This window comes from Prionailurus bengalensis, chromosome C1 (genome assembly GCF_016509475.1).
Source record: "Prionailurus bengalensis isolate Pbe53 chromosome C1, Fcat_Pben_1.1_paternal_pri, whole genome shotgun sequence".
In the NCBI taxonomy this organism is placed as follows: Eukaryota; Metazoa; Chordata; class Mammalia; order Carnivora; family Felidae; genus Prionailurus; species Prionailurus bengalensis.
In genome coordinates this window covers 21,281,094-21,301,842 of record NC_057345.1, presented here as the reverse complement: position 1 = coordinate 21,301,842, position 20,749 = coordinate 21,281,094, and the positions used below count along the sequence as shown (strand labels likewise).

The 20,749-nt window shown below is 40.0% G+C and overlaps 1 protein-coding gene across 9 annotated transcripts in view; it reads right to left on the bottom strand.

The window, feature by feature from the left end:
• Window positions 1–19,648, bottom strand: part of LOC122480177 (mediator of RNA polymerase II transcription subunit 18) — a 135,599-nt gene extending 115,951 nt beyond the window's left edge. For 2 of the 9 annotated variants that reach the window (XM_043574220.1, XM_043574224.1), the window contains exons 1-2: window positions 19,453–19,614; window positions 18,731–18,873 (exon numbers count right to left, since the gene is read on the bottom strand). In XM_043574220.1, the coding sequence (XP_043430155.1) occupies window positions 18,731–18,803 (73 nt within the window). In that variant the 5' untranslated portion in view covers window positions 18,804–18,873; window positions 19,453–19,614. Of the gene's footprint in view, window positions 1–11,846; window positions 12,766–18,730; window positions 18,874–18,966 lie in introns of those variants that run through there. The other 7 variants (XM_043574230.1, XM_043574234.1, XM_043574232.1 and 4 more) reach the window with 7 other exon arrangements.
• Window positions 19,649–20,749: the final 1,101 nt, after the last annotated feature.

The window sequence follows — 20,749 nt, the reverse complement described above, 5'->3', positions numbered from 1 at the left end:
GACACACCTTATGCTGACAAATGAATATTGTTTACTTCAAAGTTGTCATCACCTTGGAGGCAGCACACTTATTCCAGAGATGTTTCCACTTTCCAAACCATGATTGGGGTGCCCAATTCAGAAACATCTACAGGGTCTATGACACACCCTCACTGGTGGCAAATCTTCACCTTCTATAAAGATAAATTCAAGTTTTGAAATAATTAGAGGGCACCTGGGTGGCTCAGTCGGTTAAACATCTGGCTTCATCTCAGGTCATGATCTTGCGGTCCGCGAGTTCGAGCCCCACATCGGGCTCCGTGTTGACAACTTGGAGCCTGGAACCTGCTTCAGATTCTGTGTCTCCCTCTCTCTCTGCCCCTCCCCTGCTTGCATTCTGTCTCTCTCTCTCTCAAAAGTAAATAAAGATTAAAAAAATTTTTAAATGAAATAATTAGAAGTGAATAAATAGGGTACAGAAGAAAATGAAGTAGGACTGATTTTCTTTCTTTTTTTTTTTTTTTTAAATTTTTTTTAACGTTTATTTATTTTTGAGACAGAGAGACAAAGCATGAACGGGGGAGGGTCAGAGAGAGTGAGACACAGAATCTGAAGCAGGCTCCAGGCTCTGAGCTGTCAGCACAGAGCCCGACGCGGGGCTCGAACTCTTGGACCGCGAGATCATGACCTGAGCCGAAGTCGGCGGCTTAACCGACTGAGCCACCCAGGCGCCCCTGGACTGATTTTCTTATATGGATCTCACATAGATTATATCCTTTTAAAATAAATTAATATTTTAGAGATAACAGCAATAAAGTCCATTTAGATTAAAACAAAAAAGAAAACTACCCACAAGCCTAGGGGTTCTTTAATACAACCATTATCATTTTGGTGTGTTTTGTTTATCTTTCCTTAATACACAGTTTTAAAAATAGTAATAGTAATAATCTACATATATAATGTGTAATGTGCTAATCTAACTTAAAAATATTACTTAAACATTATTTAATATTCTATAATAAGCATAAAATGGCTATAGAATCCTCATAAGAATAATTAGAAAAATTTTTTAATGTTTTTTTATTTTTGAGAGAGAGACAGAGTGTGAGTAGGGGAGGGGCAGGAAGAGAGGGAGACACAGAATCTGAAGCAGGCTCCAGTTGCTAAGCTGTCAGCACAGAGTCCAATGGGGGGCTTCAACTCATGAACTGTGAGATCATGATCTGAGCTAAAGTGGGACACTCAACTGACTGAGCCACCCAGGTGCCCTCTTCATAATAATAATTTTAAAGGCTGCATAATATTTCATCAAATGGATATGCCAGAATTACTTAATTGCTTCTCTTTTGCTAAACATTTAGATTGTTTCAAGTTTTTGGTTTTTTAAAAAATTTTTTAACTTTTATTTATTACTGAGAGACAGAGAGAGACAGTGCATGAGCATGGGAGGGGCAGAGAGAGGGGGCAACAGAATCTGAAGCAGGCTCCAGGCTCTGAGCTGTCAGCACAGAGCCCGATGTGGGGCTCGAACTCACAAACTGTGAGATCATGACCTGAGCCGAGGTCAGTCGCTTTACAGACTGAGCTGCTCAGGTGCCCCTGGTTTTTTTTTTTTTTTTGAAAGAGAGAGAGAGAGTGTGTGTGTGTGTGAGCAAGTAGGGGAGGGGCAGAGAGAAAGGGAGAGATGAGGATCCAAAGGGGGTTCCACACTGACAGCACAGAGCCCGACATGGGGCTTGAACCCAGGAGCTCTGAGATCATGACTTGGGCCAAAGTCTGATGCTTAATCGACAGAGCCACTCAGGCGCCCCTCAAGTTTTTTTTTTTTTTAATTATTGTAATATATATAGCTTTCTCTGTGATTTTGCTTATTCTCTCAGCCTGGGTTATCAGAAGTGGGACTGTTGGATCAAAGGGTATGAGGTATTGATGGTTCTTGATATTTACTTCCAAATTGCTTTCCAGTAGGTTTTTATTAATTTATAATGCCACAAGAAACACTTGAATAATACCCATTTCACTGCGTCTTAAAAAAGCACTTAGTATTGGGGCATCTGGGTGGCTCAGTCAGTTGAGCATCCAACTCTTGATTTTGACTAGGTCATGATCCTAAGGTTGTAGGATGGAGCCCCGAGTAGGGCTCTGCACTGAGCATGGCATCTGCTTAAGATTCTCTCTCCCTCCCTCTCTGCCCCTCTCTCCTGCTTGTGCTTTCTCTCTCTAAAATAAAAAGAAAGGAAGAAAGAAAGAAAGAAAGGAAGGAAGGAAGGAAGGAAGGAAGGAAGGAAGGAAGGAAGGAAGAAAGGAAGAAAGAAAAGAACTCAGTATCACAATTTTAATAAATTAGGAGCTGGAAAAACATTTCACCCAAACCAATTTTGAGGTCAATTCCTTTGACTTCCCCCTTCGCCCCACAAAAAATCCAAAAAAATTACATGAACAATAGCAAAAATTTGTAAGTAACTGTGTAGTTTCTCCAAATGAGACCTTTGAAGGGAGCTGAGCCACTTATTTAGATGTTCATCTTCTGGTATACTTGTGTTTTTTTGTTTTGTTTTTTTTTTAATTAGTCTCATCACTTCACAGTCACACCTCCAAGGAAAACATGGTAACAATTATAGTCAACTTGACAAAATAACAGTGTGGTGACTCATATCCTGTTCCCCTCTAGAGTTCAGTGTTGGTTCTATACTGTCAGCCCCACTATGCTAAGAACTTGCCACTGTCTAAGGGCATTCTGGACTGTGGGTCCATCTCTCCTTTGAGAAGAGGGGAGACTATCTTTTAAACACCAGACACACCAGCTAACGAGAAGGGCACAGACAGGGTGGAAAATGCCAGTCACTCCCACTCCCCTACTGAAGAAATGATCTTTTCCTGTTCGGTTTTCTTTAAAAATTATTATTATTTTTAGGTTTACATTTATCATTTAAAAAAAGGGAAAACACTAAAAAGTACAGCATTATTTCTAACAGCAAGCAATAACTGTTAACATTTTGAAGTATTTCATACCATTTTCCCGATATATATGTTTTGTAAGTAATAGCATACCATACACATTGTTTTTAAATTTTACTTCACATAGAAATAATTACAGCTTATATCTATAAATGTTTACTATGGGACAGGTATAATCCAAGTATTCTTACATATAACTAATTTAAGCCATAAGGAAGGCAATATTAATATTCCCATTTACTGATAAGGAGACTGAGGCAGACAAGTAATTTGCCTAACGTGACAAAGTTAATAAGTTAACTATCTGGAATATTTTTCCATATCATTAAACTCATTACTACAAATTTTTTTTGAAGGGCTGCAAGGTATCTCATTTATGAATAAAGTTTCATTTAATTATCCCATCTCCTTTTACGTGACATCTAGATTATTTCCATTGTTTGCTGCTATACACATCACCAAGATGACCAGCCTTAAACTACACCTTTGTGCACACCCGTAATTATTTCCTTAGGGTAAATGCCTCAAGGACAGTTGCATCGGATGTATATCTTCAAAAAGGTGTTCCTTTCTCTATGTTCTCCATGACATTGAATGTTGTAAATTTTACTTTTGTCTACAGCAATGTTTTAAAATTCATTTTACCAGTTCTGAGAAATAAGTTCAAGCATTAAAGCATGAATGATTTCCCTAGAGTAAAAAAAAAAAAAAAAAAAAAAGCCAGGGTCTCAAACCTCCCCCTTTCCATAATCTCCTCCTGCTTTTTACAGATGCTGAATCTCATGGCTTACACACTAACTCATCATAAAGGAATGAGGAGTGTTAACCTGGGACAGACCAGCTCACAGAAGCAAGATTCTTGTGGCGTACAACTCAGCATTCACTCACTAATCCACTCACTCACTTATTCGATAAATATTTGGAAGGTTATTATATGAGTAGTACTAAGGGAGGCAGGGGTTATGGAGTTCACAGAAATAAAATAGAACATTGCTAAATAAAGCATGTAGCACATTACCTGGCACATAATAATTGGTCAATAAATAATATTTATGCCAGGCACTGCACTAAATGCTTGGTGAGTGGATTATTTCATTTAATCCCTACAATAGCTTCTAGAAACTGGGTTCTTTCATTATTCCCATTTTGCGGATAAGAAAACTAAGGCCTAGAGAGGTCTACCCAGCTTGAGCAACATACTTGTGGTGGAGTTCACATTTGAACTCAAGACCCCAGAGTCTTAACCATTATGCCATACTATAAAACACAATCCTTCCCTGTAAAAAAAGCATATTAATAAGACTGAAACAGAAAACAGCTATCAAGTATTAAGCACTTAAATGCCAAGCAGCACTCTGCTAGGTCTTTATACATATTGGTCATTTAATTCATATGACAATTCTGTGAAGAGGTATTATTATATGCCTACTTACAGATAAGAATACAGACATTCTGAGAATTTAAATAACTTGTCTAAGACACACACGGCTATTAAATGGTAGTATGAGAAGCCAAGGTCTATAAAGGATAACTATACAGAGAACACAATGAAAAGTGAAACAAATGATGCCACTTAGCTGCCATAAAATGTCAGAAGTCAGGAAAAAAGAGACTTTGTGCCCTTCTTGTGGTCTGGGAATGATTGCAGGACAGAAAGGGAAAATTCTGGTAACTGTCACCTGTGTCGAAAGCCTTTATACAGGTTAGTTCATCGGATCCTCTATGCAATGAAGGTATCCTCAGTTTCACAGATGAGGAAATGGATTCTCTGGGAGGTGATGCAGTATGTGCAAGGTCACATGGCTCGTAAATGGCACGGCTAGAATTGGAACCTATTTGTCTCTCAAGCCTGAGCTCTTAACCACTGTTACATGCTTTCCATTGTTTGATCCTTTTTGATTATGTAAAAGTCACACAGAGATGAGTGGGAGAGGCAGAGGAAAAGGTGTTAAGAAAGATAATACAGGGGCACCTGGATGGCTCAGTCGGTTGAGTGTCTGACGATTTCAGCTCAGGTCATGATCTCACGGTTCGTGGGTTCAAGCCCCGCATTGACCTCTGTGTTGACAGTGTGGAGCCTGCTTGGGGTTCTCTCTCTCTCTCTCTCTCTCTCTCTCTCTCTCTGCCCCTCTCCCACTTGTGCTCTCTCCCTCTCTCTCTCAAAATAAATAAATAAACTTATTTAAAAAAAAAAGAAAAGAAAGATAATACATACACAAGTGTGTTGAGGTGTATAAGGAAAAGGAAGCAGACCTGCTTGGTCATTCATTTGGGGAAGGAGACCTTTGTTCACATACCTTTTATGACTATACAAACTGTATAAATGTCTGTTTCTGCCATTATAATGGGAGTTATTAAAGACAGGAACTGTATCTTAGCCATTGCTGTAACCCAGCACTGAGCATAGTGCTTAGCTTGTAGTTCTAGCAGAGAGGTTGGAAAAATAGGGAGTAGTCACTTTGCATAGATCTCTGGATGACAATTAAGGTAGTCCACAATTGAAATACCCTAAACAAAATAACAGGTACTCAAACCCAACAGGGTTTTTAAAAGATAATATCATGATGCAATGGAGTGATGCCAGGAATGCAAGGATGGCCCAATAGCAGAAAGTCTGTCAATATAATTCACCACCTGAATTGACCAAAGGGTAAAAATCACATGATTTTTTTCTTCCAAATGTTTACTAAATTCTAGTTACTTAACATACAGTGTAATCTTGGTTTCGGGAGAATGTAGTGATTCATCAGTTACATGTAACACCCAGTGCTCATCATGACAAGTGCTCTCCGTAATACCCATCACCCATTTAGCAACCCCCCTCCATTAACCCTTCGTTTGTTCTCAATTATTAGACTCTCTTATGGTTTGCTTCCCTCTCACTCTTTTATTTTTTTCCTTCCCATATGTTCATCTGTTTTGTTTCTTAAATTCCACTTATGAGTGAAATCATATGGTATTTGTCTTTCGCTTATTCCACTTGACATAATTGCACTCTAGCTCCATCCGCATGGTTGCAAATGGCAAGATGGCATTTTTTGATGGCTGAGTAATACTCCATATATATACCACATCTTCTTCACCCATTCATCAGTCGATGGACATTTGGGCTCTTTCCATAGTTTGGCTATTGTTGATAATGACATGATTTTCCATCATACGTGAAGCAATAGCATCAAGATTAGGACTAAGTCGTGGGTGTGCATTATTACCAGTAGTGTTAGCTCAAGTATTGGAGAGTCTGGCCAATTCCTTTAGACAAGAAAAACGTGAAAGAGGTATGTACTCTCTCTGCTTGCCACTCTTGCCAATGATATGATAGTCTATTATGGAAAACACAACATAATCATCAGGCAAATTATCAGAACTATAAAAGCGTTATCGATCAAGTTTGTAAGAATAGAAATCATTTTACAAAACCCAATAGTCTTCTATAACAGGAATATTCACCTTAAAATGTAATAAAAAGATAACACAATCTACAATAGCAACTAAACTATAGTCTATAGCAAGGATCAACAAACTTTCTGTAAAGGGCTAGACAGTAAATAATTTCTGCTTTATGTGATCTCTGTTGTGGCCACTAAACTCTGGCATTGTAGTACAAAAGCGGTCATAGAAATATTTAAATAAATGTGGATATTCCAATAAAACTTTGTTTACAAAACCAGACAGCAGGCTGACCTATACAAGTGCAGTTTGCTGACTTATGGTCTACAGAAATTAGCCTAAAAGCAATACCTAAGAAGTTTATTAATTTTTTTTTTCCAACTTGGGGCAGCTGGGTGGCTTAGTTGGTCGAGAGTGCAACTTCAGCTCAGGTCATGATCTTATGGTTCATGAATTCGAGCCCTGCATCAGGCTCTGTGCTGTCAGTGTGGCATGCACTTGGGATTCTCTGTCCCCCTCTCTCTTTGCCCCTCTCCTGCTCGCTCACTCTCTCTCTAAAATAAATAAATATCAAAAAAATTTTTTTCAACTCTATTTGGGGACATAAGAAAACCTGAATAAATGTCATAATTGGGATAACCTCAGCAGTATAAAGATTTTATTCATTTTTTAACATTCAGAGTGACTACCAAAGGTCAGATATTGGGACATTCCTCATGAATCTTACATTCTAGAAGAGAAGCAGTAAATAAATAATCTGAAGTTGGTTAGTAATAGATGCTATGAAAAAAATTAAATAAGATAAACAGAGAGTGATGGGAATGAGTGGGCTGGTTAGGATGGTCAGGGAAGGCGCTTTTTTTTTTTTTTTTTGACATTTTAGCAGGATCTGAAAGAAGTGGAGTGTTCCATGCAAAGAGGTCAGTTCTCCCCCCAGATTGATCTATATATACTCAATGAAGTTCCAATAAAAATTCTAGCAATAATGGTGAGAAACCGAAACTTATTCTACAATGAGTATGGAAGCTAAGTCGATTTTGAGAGGGAAATAAAAATAGGTCACCTGCCCTACTGGTAGAACTGGCTCCACCACAAAGCCTCAGTAATAAAAACATCGTGTTGCTGGTACTGAAAGGAAGGAACAGACCAATGGAATAGAATGCAGAGTTTAGAAAGAATGCATATACATGGGAACTTAGTATGTGATAAATGTGGCACCACAACGCATTCGAAAGATCGCTCACTGTATGGAGAAAAAAAATCTGGATTTTTACATGAAACTATGTTAAGTGTGGACTCGAGATGAGAGACCTAAATGTAAGAAATGAAAACTATAAAGCTAATAAAGGAAAAACTGTTACCTCTGGGTAAATAAAGGCTTCCTAAAGAAGATTCCAAATCCTAAGGTCAAAATTTAGGACATCTGCTGAATTAACAACATCACATCACAGAAAAGCTTAACAGGGAGGTGACTGACAGACCAGGAGAAGGATCTGCAATGTTTAAAGCAAACAAGGAATGTCTAGAATATACCCATTAACTCCTACCAACTAACAGGATAGGAAACCGAATAGAAAAGTATGCAAAGGGTGTATAGATACTTTAGTGTCACAAACTAAGAAGTCTGTATAATTTCATATACAAAAAAGGTGTATTAAAAAAAAGGCTTAAAAAAAGCTCAGATTGATTATGACCAGAGAAATGCAAATCAAGACAACCAAAAGCTGCCACTTGACATCCTTCAAACTAGCACAAAGTACAAAGAGGAGGCGGATAGGAGTTCTTGTGCACTGGTGATAGCAATGTCAAAGGGCACAGCCATTCTGAAAAGATATCTGGAATATCTGGAAAACTTGAGCATGCTCATAGGTATACGGTTCAGAGGAATATTCCACATCAATTCACAAATTTGCTTATTTTAGCACTTTTTATGGTAATAAGAGAGTGAATGACAATCTAGATTCCCATCCTCAAGGGACTGAAGGAGTAAAATACAGTGTATGCGCAGTTATGTGCCTGGATTCTGGAGCTACGCGGAGTTGAAATTCAGGTTCCACCATTTACTAATTCTGACTTTGAACACTGGAAGAAGAAAATTTGAGCAAATTCTCTGTATCTCACTCTCATCTATAAAATGGGAGTTACAAGGTCTACCTCAGAGGGTTATTGTGAGAAACACGTGAGTTAAAACATTTAAAGCACCTGCCAGGGGCACCTGTGTGGCTCAGGTGGTTCAGTGTCTCACTCTTGATTTCAGCTCAGGTCATAATATCAGTTCATGGGATTGAGCCCTGTATCGAGCCCCACATTGGGAGTGTGGAGCCTGCTTAAGATTCTCTTTCCCTTGGGGCGCCTGGGTGGCTCAGTCAGTTAAGCCTCCAATTTCGGCTCAGGTCATGATCTCACTGTCTGTGAGTTCCAGCCAGTCAGGCTCTGTGCTGTCAGCTAAGAGCCTGGAGCCTGCTTCAGATTCTCTGCCTCCCTGTCTCTCTGCCCCTCCCCTGCTCATGCTCTGTCTCTGTCTCGCTCTCAAAAATAAATAAAGATTAAAAAAGAAAAAAGATCCTCTCTCCCTCTCTTTCTGCCCCTGTCCTGCACATGCATTCTCTCTCCCTGTCTCTCTCAAAATAAATAAATAAACTTAAAAAAAAAAAAAGAATATGCAAGCTGGAAGTTAGGAGGTAGGTTTATATATAGCAACAAGAGCATATCACAAAAGCAATGTTAATTTTTAAAAATAAAAAAATGTTTATAGCACAGTATCGTTTGTGTGAATTGAATATGGTCACATAACTCTACATATTGCAAGACAAGCATCACAGACATACATCAAACATATCAGAATGGGTGCCTATAGGATAGAGGGAAGGAAAATAGAGTTTAGGAATAAAGGGGAAGAGTACAAAACAAGAAAAGGGACTTGCCTGAATCATTATGCTAATATGCTGTGAAGAAAGGAACAGGATTTACCCACTTTTGCAATCTGTAACTGAGGGGGTGGGGGAAACTATCTTGAAAACATTCAGGGGAAAGCCAAGATCAGGATTCCAGAGCCAGAGAAATAACTAGCTACCCAACTTGGAAGCTGCCCCATCTTAGAACTTATCATTTCATGAGATAATGCCATCCTTACTGTTTAAGGTAGCTTTGGATAGGTTTTCTGTTACTTGTAGTCTAAAGCATCCTAACAGAATATTCATATAATATTTCAAGTAACTGAGATCCAAAGAGAATTATGATTTGTCCAATGTAGCTCAACTGTGGTGTGATCTAAGTGAAGGTTCCAGAAAAAAATGAACATTTTGAATAACCTACAATTTTTAGCAAGCCAAACTCTCTCCAGTGTATTAAAAAAAAAACTCTACAAGTATTTAAATGAGCAACACATTTATCCCACTAAGAACTGTGACTTAAAAAAAGAAAAAATTAAATACAAATGATAAATGGGGAAAATTTTTATAAAAGCTCTTTATAAATGACTAGATAAGATGAACAATCAATGAAAAGGCAAGTCACGTAAGAAAAAAATGTCCAGTAAACATAAAAAATTTTAATCTCACTGGTGACTATTTTAAAAAGAAAACTAAAACTAGTTACCATTTATCATCAAATGGGGAAAACAAGTTTTCACAGTCACACCCAGTTTTGGCAACATTTTTGGGAACCTCATCTACCGCTGGTGGGAGTGAAAACTGGGACATTTCTGGAAGGCATTTGGCAATGCATGGCAGAAGTCTTAAAATAGTGCATACTCTTTGACTCCACAGTTCCCTAGGATTTATCCTTAAGAATAGTCAGAGATGTCAATGATGATGTCAACAATGAAAAACACTAGCATTACAGGATTATTTATAAAAGCCAAAAATTGGGATCAAACTAAAAATCCCAAAGTATGGGAATCAATTAAGTTATGAAAAATCCATAAGGGATACAGATAGCAATTATAAGTATCAATATTTACACACCAACTAATTAATAGCTGTATAGCCCAGAGAAAGCTGACTAATCTCTACCTTGGTTTCCCTGTTTAAATGAAGTTTTTTGTTTGTTTTTACAGAAGGACACTATAGTCTAATGTCCAGGAAAGATGTTAATGATAAACAGAAAAAGGAGGGTATAAACCAGTATATATATATTTTTTAATGTTTATTTTTCAGAGAGTGCACATAGAGAGTGCACACGAAGGGCATAGAGAGAGGGAGACAGAGGATCTGAAGTGGGCTCTGTGATTACAGCAATAAGCCCAATGTAGGAACTGAACTCATGAACTGTGAGTTCATGACCTGAGCTGAAGTCGGACGTTTAATTGACTGAGCCACCCAGGTGCCCCAGAGTAATTTTATAAAATAAATATACCTTGGGGTGCCAGGGTGGTTCAGTCAGTTAAGCATCCAACTCTTGATTTTGGTTCAGGTTATGAGATCAAGCCCTATTTCAGGCTCTGTGCTGAGCCTGGACCTTGCTTGGGATTCTCTCTCTCCCTCCCTGTCTGCCCCTCCCCCACTCATGCTTTTTTTTCCTCTCTCTCAAAATAAACATTAAAAAATATATCTCATATATATAAATTTATAAAAGACTAGAAGGATATATACCAGAATAGAAATAGGTTATCTCTTTGAATAATAGGATTATAGGTTATTTTCTTATTTTTGTTTGTATTTAAAATTTTTTCAATAAATGTGCCACTTTGGTTAAAGGTAAAAACTACCACCTCTATCAAAAAATTTTAACATTTTTTTAAAGTTTATTTGTTTGTTTACCTATTTATTTTGAGAGACAGAGAGAGACAGAACAAGAGCAGGGGAGGGGCAGAGAGAGAAGGAGACACAGAATTCAAAGGAGGCTCCAGGCTCTGAGCTGTCAGCACAAAGCCTCACACGGGGCTCAAACTCATGAACTGTGAGATCATGACCTGAGCCAAAGTTGGACACTTAACTGACTGAGCCACCCAGGTGCTCCTGTTTATTTATTTAGAGAGAGACAGAAATAGTGTGGGCAGGGGAGGGGCAGAGAGAGAGGGAGAAGAGAGAAAACCCCAAGCAGGCTCTGCACCACCAGCACAGAGCGTGATGCAAGGCTTGAACTCACAAAACCGTGAGATCATGGCCTGAGCTGAAACCGAGAGTCAGACGCTTAGCCAACTGGCACCCCCAGGCACCCCTCACCTCTACCAAACTTAAAACTAAAAACTTCCAGGCACCTGAGAGGCTCAGTTGGTTAACTGGCGGACTCTTGATTTTAGTTTAGGTCATGATCTCACAGTTCACAAGATCAAGTCCCACATTGGGTTCCACGCTGATGGTATGTGGAGCTTCTTCTGATTCTCTCTCTCCCTCTCCCTGTCCTTCCTCCTCTCACACTTGCTCTCTCTCAAAATAAATAAACTTAAAAAAGAACATTAAAAAAATAAAAATAAAAAAATAATAAAACTAAAAACTGCCTTTTTTTTGTTGTTGCTGTTCCAACTGGTAGTTAATCCACCCCAAATCAGCAGGGTAACAAAGAATCAAAATCACAGATGTTTTTCTTCATAGGCTTTATTACCAACTAATACAAGCTCACAGCCTCTACTTTACAAATCTGATACACAAATAGCAAAAAGAAATTCAAAAGATTTTTCTTTCTAAAAGCTAATTTATTCTGGTTTTCCATCTTTATACAGAGGAATTGGATCGATTCTTCAGGTTATCCTGAGCCTTTAATCCGGAAAGCCTGTCACAAGTTTGCCACATGAGGAAAACTGTGCAAAGAACCAACTAAGTTCTCACTGTCCTCCTTTCTGAGGGAAGAATGCCTGGCTGGCAGTGGTGAAAAGGGGAATTTACTACATTTTCTTTTTTGTAACAGGTGAGGGCAGGCCCCAGTGGCAGACAGACTGTCTTAGTCACATGAGCCTTTTGGGGTCTATTTTCTCTAGGTGAACCAGAGGTTTCAGCTGCTCAGCAAAGTTCCTCATGTCATCAGAGACCATGTCCTGCCCAGCTGGTGCGACAACACTTAGTTCCACGAGATAAGAAAGTGACAAGGCCTCAGTGCTGTCTGTGTTTCCTGGCACCAGGATGCGGAAGATCTTGTACACCATAATCTTCATGATACCCTTACGAAATAAGTGACCCTTGGCGACAAACTCATGGTCCATGCGGAAGCCCATTTCCATTAAGAAGTCAGTGAGGTTCTCAGATGTTGCAATGTCCACACAATTTCGCACCAGGGCATGGCGGTTCTTGTCTCCCATTTCTGGCTGTCCCAGGTAGCGCAGATGCCAGGGTGCCCCTCCCCTATCCATAGAACGCCGGGCCCTTAGAACAAACGGACTGGCCTGCTGGCCCTTAAGGAGGAATACCATCTCATGGTCAAGGAAAGTCTCGGGTTCCATGTTGTCGCACAAACCACGAAGGCGGTGGATGAGGCTTTCCAAACTGTGATCTAAAACGCTTCCTGAAGAAGGAAAGAGCATTGTTGAGTCCCATCTTTAAGTTAGGGTACTGGGATTAGTAAAAGATTGAAAAAACTTCAATGAAAAGCCAAAACAGTTTACTGCAGTGTTCTGTAAAGTACTGGTCCAATATATGAGATTTTTGAGGGATTATACTGCCAAAGTATTGGACAACATTATGATAAAGTTAATTCCCTTTCAGTGTTTTGCATTGTCTCATCTGGTAGTACTAGAAAGTCCTTAGGCCTTCTCTAAATGCTAATCTCCAGCAGGCTTTGGGTTCAGGGTCTTTAACAGCAAGAGCATCTATCTAGAATAATAACAACACTCTTTTGTTGCCATTTATTTAAAAAAATTATCTTCTATTTCCAGCAAACACAAGTTTTCCATCTATAGATTATAACACTTCTTTTTTACATACTATATTGAAGTAAGACAACCAAATGCTCCATAGAAATACACTAATTTTTGTTCTCTTATTCATCCTCCTAGCAGCATTTTGGTAAGATTATTAGATTATACCCACTTTAAAATCTATCTTCTCTTGGCCTCTGGGACACAACTCTTAGTTCTTCACCTAATTCACTGACCATTCCTTTTAAGTCTACTTTGCTGGGTCTTTCTCATCTTCCCTAATTACTAGAGGATCCTAGGACTCAATCCTGGTCCTCTTTATCAACAATCTCTTCCTCCCTAGGTGACCTCATTTAATGCTATGGCTTTAAATATCATCTATGGCCTGAGGACTCCCATATTTATATCTCATGAACCACAGACTCATATATCCAACTGTCTACTCACCTTCTCCACTTTGATACCTAACAGACATCTTCACCTTCATATGTTCAGTATCCAGCTGTGGGATTTCCTCCAGAATCCTATTCCTTCTGCAGTCTTCTCCATCATAATCAATGGAAACTCTCTGCCTCCACTTGCCCAGGCTCCAAACCACAGAATCATCTGGAGTCCTCACTTTCCCCCACACCTACATCCAATCCATATGTTTAAAATACATGCAGAATCCAACCACTTCTCACTCCCTCATTCATTTCCATCTGGTCCAAGTTTCCTTCATATCTTGCCTGTTTTTTCCAATAGCTACTTCTACCCTTGCCTGCTTCTTCTCCACACAACAGTTAAATGTTCTTTTTAGAATAGAAGGCAGATAATGACACTCTTCTGCTCAGAACCCTCCAATGGCTTCCTGTGTCATTCAAAATAAATCCCAAAGTCTTTACTATCATCTACAAGGCCCTATACATTGTGGTCTCTACCAGTCCAGCATTATTTCCTTCACTATCCCCCTACATCACTCTCTCCAGCCACAGTGATCTTCCTGCTACTCCCTGAAAATGCCAAGTATTTGATAAAGTATTGCTCTTCAGAGCCCCTTCCCTTATTCCCTACACGTAGAACTTTTTTCTCACCAGTATTTGCATGCCTCATCCCATCACTTTATTTCAGTCTTTGCTCAAGTATCACTTTATCAGAGACATCTTTTCTAATCACCCTAAATGAACACTGCAGGTCTCCCTCCAATCACTTTCCACCTCCCTGCTTTAGTTTCTTTTAGCATTATTACTTCAATTCTTTTGTCATCTTTCAATATATCAATTGTGTATTGATACTTTTTTTTAATTTTTAATTTTTTTTTTTTTTTACATTTTTTATTTTTGAGAGACAGAAAGAAACAGAGCACGAGCAGGGGAGGGGCAGAGAGAGAGGGAGACACAGAATCAGAAGCAGGCTCCAGGCTCCCAGCTGTCAGCACAGAGCCCGTCGCAGGGCTTGAACCCATGAACCATGAGATCTTGACCTGAGCCGAAATTGGACACATAACTGACTGAGCCACCCAGACTCCCCTGTGCATTGATACTTTATTCATCTTTCTTCCTCCACTGCTAGGAACATATTCAAATATTTATTGAATAAATCTGTTAAAGTAAGAGTATATACTGTTATCGTGGTAAACATTGATAATGGGACTCAAAGGAATGAATTTTTGGCAATGGACAGTGTTGTAGGAAAAGCAATAACAGATTAAATACAGGATGGAAGATCATGGGAGCAGGGAACAGGTCCTACATTCAATACATTGTACCCTATATTCGGGACAGTATCAGACGTGTTTGTTCATTCTTCAAACATTAGAGCTTTTTAAGTGTTTAAGTTCATTCAACCTATACTTCTTCTTTTTTTTTTTTTAATAATGTTTATTTATTTTTGAGAGAGAGAGAGAGTGGGGGAGAGGCAGAGAGGGAGGGAGAGAGGATCCAAAGTGGGCCACAAGCTGACAGCAGTGGGCCCGATGTGGGGCTCGAACTCATGAACTGGAGATCATGACCTGAGGAGAAGTCAGACGCTCAACTGACTGAGCCACCCAGGTGCCCCCTCAACCTATACTTGAATTACAGGCACTATGCTAGGAAGTAGAGGTCTATGTCCTCATGGAGATTAGAATTTAGTTGGGGAGGGGTGCCTGGGTGGCTCAGTCGGTTAAGCGTCCGACTTCAGCTCGGGTCACGATCTTGCGGTCCGTGAGTTCGAGCCCCGCGACGGGCTCTGGGCTGATGGCTCAGAGCCTGGAGCCTGCTTCTGATTCTGTGTCTCCCTCTCTCTCTGCCCCTCCCCCGTTCATGCTCTGTCGCTGTCTCAAAAATAAATAAAACATTAAAAAAAAATTAAAAAAAAAAAGAATTTAGTGGGGGAAACAAAAAATAAATAAGTATGTGAAGAGAAATACAAGGAAATAAAAGGGGGGTGGGATAGAGAGCAATTGGTGGGGGTGGAGAAAAGACCTGAGGGGTGGAAGTCAGAGAAGGTCTCCCTAAGGGGCTATAACAGAGCTGAGACCTGAGGATGAAAATGAGATGGTTATTTGAAGAGCTGGAGAAAACTACTGAGGCAGAGAGATCATTAAGCTCTATGGCACAGAGGCAGGAAAGGAGCTGGGGAATTCAAGAAAATGAAAAGGTATCAGTGTGCCTGAAGTGCAGTGAGTGAGAAGGAAGACATCAGTGAAAGGGGGATGTGGCCTGGGCCACAGTGTGTAGGCCTTACACACAGTCTCTGGTGAGGGTGGTATTTTACCCTAAGGTCACCAGGGAAGCTATGAGCTCCACACTTTATTTTCAACAAAACAGGGAAAGACATGACCGATTTATACTATAAAAGAATCATTCCAGGAAAACTGGTATGGACTCTTCAACAAGACACGGTCATGAAGAAAAAAAGTGTGAATGAGGGGAGACTGATCCAAATTAAAAGAGACTTAAGAGACACAATTATCAAATCTAATGCATAAAACCTGATTGCATCCTGGTTCCAAAACACATTTTGGGGACAACTGGGGGGAAACTTTTGAATATGGATTAGATGTTAGATGATATTGAAATATATTATTAATTTTCTTAAGATAACAATAATGGCATTAGGGCTATGAAGAAAATTATCCTTTGGGGCATCTGGGGTGGCTCAGTGGGTTAAGCGTCCGACTTTGGCTCAGGTTATGATCTCACGGTTTGTGAGTTTGAGCCCTGCATCTGGCTCTCCGCTGTCAGTGTGGAATCTGCTTTGGACCCTGTCTCCCTCTCTCTGCTCCTCTCCCACTTGCATGTGTACTCCCTCTCTCAAAAATAAATACACATTTTTTTTTAAAGAAAAATATCCTTGTTTTTTAGAGATGCAGACTGAAGAGTTTAGGGGTAAAATGTTATAACGTCAGAGATTTTCTTTAAGAATAGCAAAAAAGGGGTGCCTAGCTGGCATATTCAGTAAAGCATGCGACTCTTGATCTCAGTGTTAAGTTTGAGCCCCATTTTGGGTGTAGAGATTAAAAATAAAATCTTAAAAAAGGAAAAAAAATAGCAAAAAAAAAAAAAGAGGCAAATATGGCAAAATGTGGCAGTGTGCAGAGTCTGCTTGAGATTCTCTCTCTCTCTTCTCTCTCTCTCTCCCTCTCTCTATGCCCCTCCCCCACTCACTCTCTCTCAAAAATAAATAAACATTTTTTTAATCAAAAAAAAAAAAAAAAAAAAAGACCCAGGCTGAGATCAAGAATCAGATGCTTAACCGAATAAGCCACCCACGTGCCCCAATAAGACAATTTTTTAAAAAGATGGACTATCTGTTATTTGGAAAGAGACAGATAATCAAAAGTGGAAGCAATGTGGTGAGTAAAAGGTTATGAAAGTAGGTCAGAAGAGCGATGATAAGCCAGGATGTGGTCCTACAGGTACAGAAAATACATATTTAAAATATATTTTGGGGGGCGTCTGGGTGGCTCAGTCAGTTAAACGTCTGACTCTTGATCTTGGCTCAGGTCATGATCTCACAGTTTGTGGGTTGAAGCCCTGCATTGGGCTCTGAACTGACAGTGCGGAGTCTGCTTGGGACTCTCTCTCCCTCTGTCTCTGCCCCTCCCCTGCTTGTGCTCTCTTTCTCTCTCTCAAAACAAATAAATAAACATTAAAACAATTTAAATATACTTTGGAAGTAAAATGAGTAAGACTTAGAGATGGGCTAGCTATGGGAGTAAAGTGAAAAACAGAGACTGACTCCTAAACGTTTTGTTCTTGCAACTGGTGAATGACAGTGGCACTGACTGAGTTGGGAAGGACTGAATGAGAGGTAGCCTGAGGAATGAGAATAACCTTATGTTGTTCATACTAAGTTATTACAAGAATAATCTGAATTAAAGACTAAACGCTTCCACTAAACATTATATGACCTCCTGAAAATCACTACCCTCTCCGGAGTTTTCTCATCTGGGAAAACTGCTTTACCTATTTCCTGATCTATAAGATGGAGCTAATAACAGTATCAGGGAATCACCATATGATCCAATAATCCCACTTCTGTGCACATATTGAGAATTCAAAGCAGGATCTTGAAGAGAGATTTGCACACCCGTGTTTGCTGTAGCATTATTCACGATAACCAAGAGGTGAAAGCAACCCAAATGACAGATGCATGGGTAAAGAAAACGTATTTACACACAATAAAATGTTATTCCGCCTTAAAAAGGGGGAATCCTGTCACACGCTACAATAGGGATAAACCTTAAGGACATTAATGCCAAGTAAAATAAGCCAGTCAAAAAGACACTGTATGATTCCACTCATATGATGTATCTGAAGTAGTCAAAATCAGAAACAAAGTAGAAAGGTGGTTACCAAGGGCTGAGGGGAGGGGAAAGGAGCAATTAGTGTTTAACTGGTACGGAGTTTAAGTTCTGCAAGATAAAACAATTCTAGAGATCAGCTATACAACAATGCGAATACACTTAACACTACTGGACTGTACACTTAATTTAATGTTACGTGTTTGTGACCATAATTAACATTTAAACTTTATTTTTTTTTAAATATTTTTTTTAACGTTTATTTATTTTTGAGACAGAGAGAGACAAAGCATGAATGGGGGAGGGGCAGAGAGAGAGGGAGACACAGAATCGGAAGCGGCCTCCAGGCTCCCAGCCGTCAGCCCAGAGCCCGACGCGGGGATCGAACTCACGGACCGCGAGATCGTGACCTGAGCTGAAGTCGGACGCTTAACCGACTGAGCCACCCGGGAGCCCCAACATTTAAACTTTATTATTTATTTATTTTTAAAAAAAAATTTTTTTTTTCAACGTTTATTTATTTTTGGGACAGAGAGAGACAGAGCATGAACGGGGGAGGGGCAGAGAGAGAGGGAGACACAGAATCGGAAACAGGCTCCAGGCTCTGAGCCATCAGCCCAGAGCCTGACGCGGGGCTCGAACTCACGAACCGTGAGATCGTGACCTGGCTGAAGTCGGACGCTTAACCGACTGCGCCACCCAGGCGCCCCCAACATTTAAACTTTAAAAAGTTGTTGTCTACTGGGTGCCAGAAATTATGCAGGCTGCCTTTAACAGCCTCTCACCTCCACAGATGCTGAACAGAAAGAGGAAAACAGGCCATCCAAGTTGCCTTGTTCACTTACCTTGCAGCAGGTACTCCATCATATTAATGGTGCCTCCAGTGACAGGCATCATGGTGACTGGAGGTGCCTCCATGGTCTCCGATTAAATTGAAAACAACAGAACTGATTTCGGAGTCCCCAGTCAAGTAAAGCACAAGAAACACCTGAAGAAGAGTTACACTGTTAATACATCAGAAGGATGGAGAGACAACAGATCTGCTCGAGTCATTGGCCTTGACATCAAAAGATTCATTTACCCATTCAAACTTTTTGAGTAGCTGGTATAGGCCGTTTCAGGAACTGATAATACAGAAATATACAAAGGAGACTTGGTCATGGAGTTACAGCATAATCTTCTAGTCTCAAAGTCTGAAATCTCTAAAAGTTTTCTGTGCAATCTTGAAGAAGTCATCAATCCTCTCACCCTGGAACTCAAGGTCTTACCTATAAAATGGGGCCAACTGTATTTCACCTCCAAGACTGTGACTCGGGCATGCGATAACATTCAGACCCGAAAAGTGACTTAAGAGACTTTGTCTACTCTTTAATTTATAGATGAAAATATTGTGTCTTTGGGAGAGGGGCCCAAGGACACAGGAAGTAGGTGGCAGAGGTTGGATCAGACTAAAATCTAGGCGTTCCGCCTCCCTGAAAACGCCTTTCAAAGCCAGCGAGGCGGAAAGTGTTTTTAAGAGGACGGTTTAGGTCCCTTAAGTCAGCATCAAAGACACGTGCCCACTTACACTAGAAACACACCTCCGAGCGCGCTGTAGTCTCTACTCGCAAAATGGGTAATATATTCACCCCAGCACCTCGGAGCCTTTAAACGACAATTAGCCCCCAGCACTAAAGTTAAAGCCCTCTGGCTGTTGCAACACCTCTTCTTCGTCTTTCCATTTCCGGCAAGAGGCGGTTGTCGCGTAAAACTCCACACCGACGTAAGGGTGCCGAGAAGGGATAAAAAGCTCCTCTTTTCTGGCTCGCAAGCAGAAGCGCATGCGCAAGATGCCTTGCTGCTGTATGGGAGATGGTGGCTTCTTTTGGAGCGTTCCTCTGGGATTTACCGGTGTCGTTGATGTCATAGGCCACCCTGTAGGAAAATATTTTTTGAAGTTCGACGACCTGGAAAGTTTTGCCTTAGGAAATCTCTTGACGGGCAAAAGAGAGCCTGGGGAAGGGAGCTGCAGAAAGCAGAGGAGAGAGGGTGAAAAGACACCCTTTACTGCGAAGTATAATGTTGTGAACTATTGGGGAGCTTAGCAAAACACTTACTATTTGTTCACTTTACTGTATATATTTTACTTCAAGTTGAAAATATAGGGAGATAAGTAAATTCAACGAATGTTTGTTGAACGTTGATTTGTGTTGAGTGTATAAGGTGCGGACAAAGTGAGGACTAGAGTGAAGTGGATGAGGCACTCTCCTGGAATGAAAGAATCAAAGGGACACCAGAAATTCAGTGGCTGTTAAGGACAGCCGAAATAGGACAACCAGAAGTGACAGCCAGAGGTTGAGAGGGGCCAGAGAATCATAAAAGTAGGCATAGATTTGCCACCTCTTTGTAACATAATGGTTCCTAACAAAACCTTGGATCAAAAAGATTAATTTGGTTTGTAATGTTTCATTAATGTTTATAATGTTGAAAGAGAGCAGGAAAGTGGGTAAATAAAAATGTTGGTGCCAAAAAAGAAAGAAAGACAGTGGCTAAGATAAATGATATTTTAATGCAATATTTTACAAATTTAATGCAAACAATACTGAACAGAATATCAAAATTTAATATTTGACCGTCACAGCAGCCCTATGAGCCACGTACAATCATTACTGTAATTTCACTGATGGGGAAACCCAGGCAACGAGTTGTTAGCATACAAAGGAGTGGAGAGACTGCGATACAAACGTAAGATGGTTGACTTCAGAGCCCTCTCTCTTAATTACTTTACTGTACTGTACTTGCACTTCTAGCTCTGGGTCCCCTGCTGTTACCTACGCCACCTCCCATTCATTTTTTTTAATTGAACATTTCTTGAAAGTCTAGAC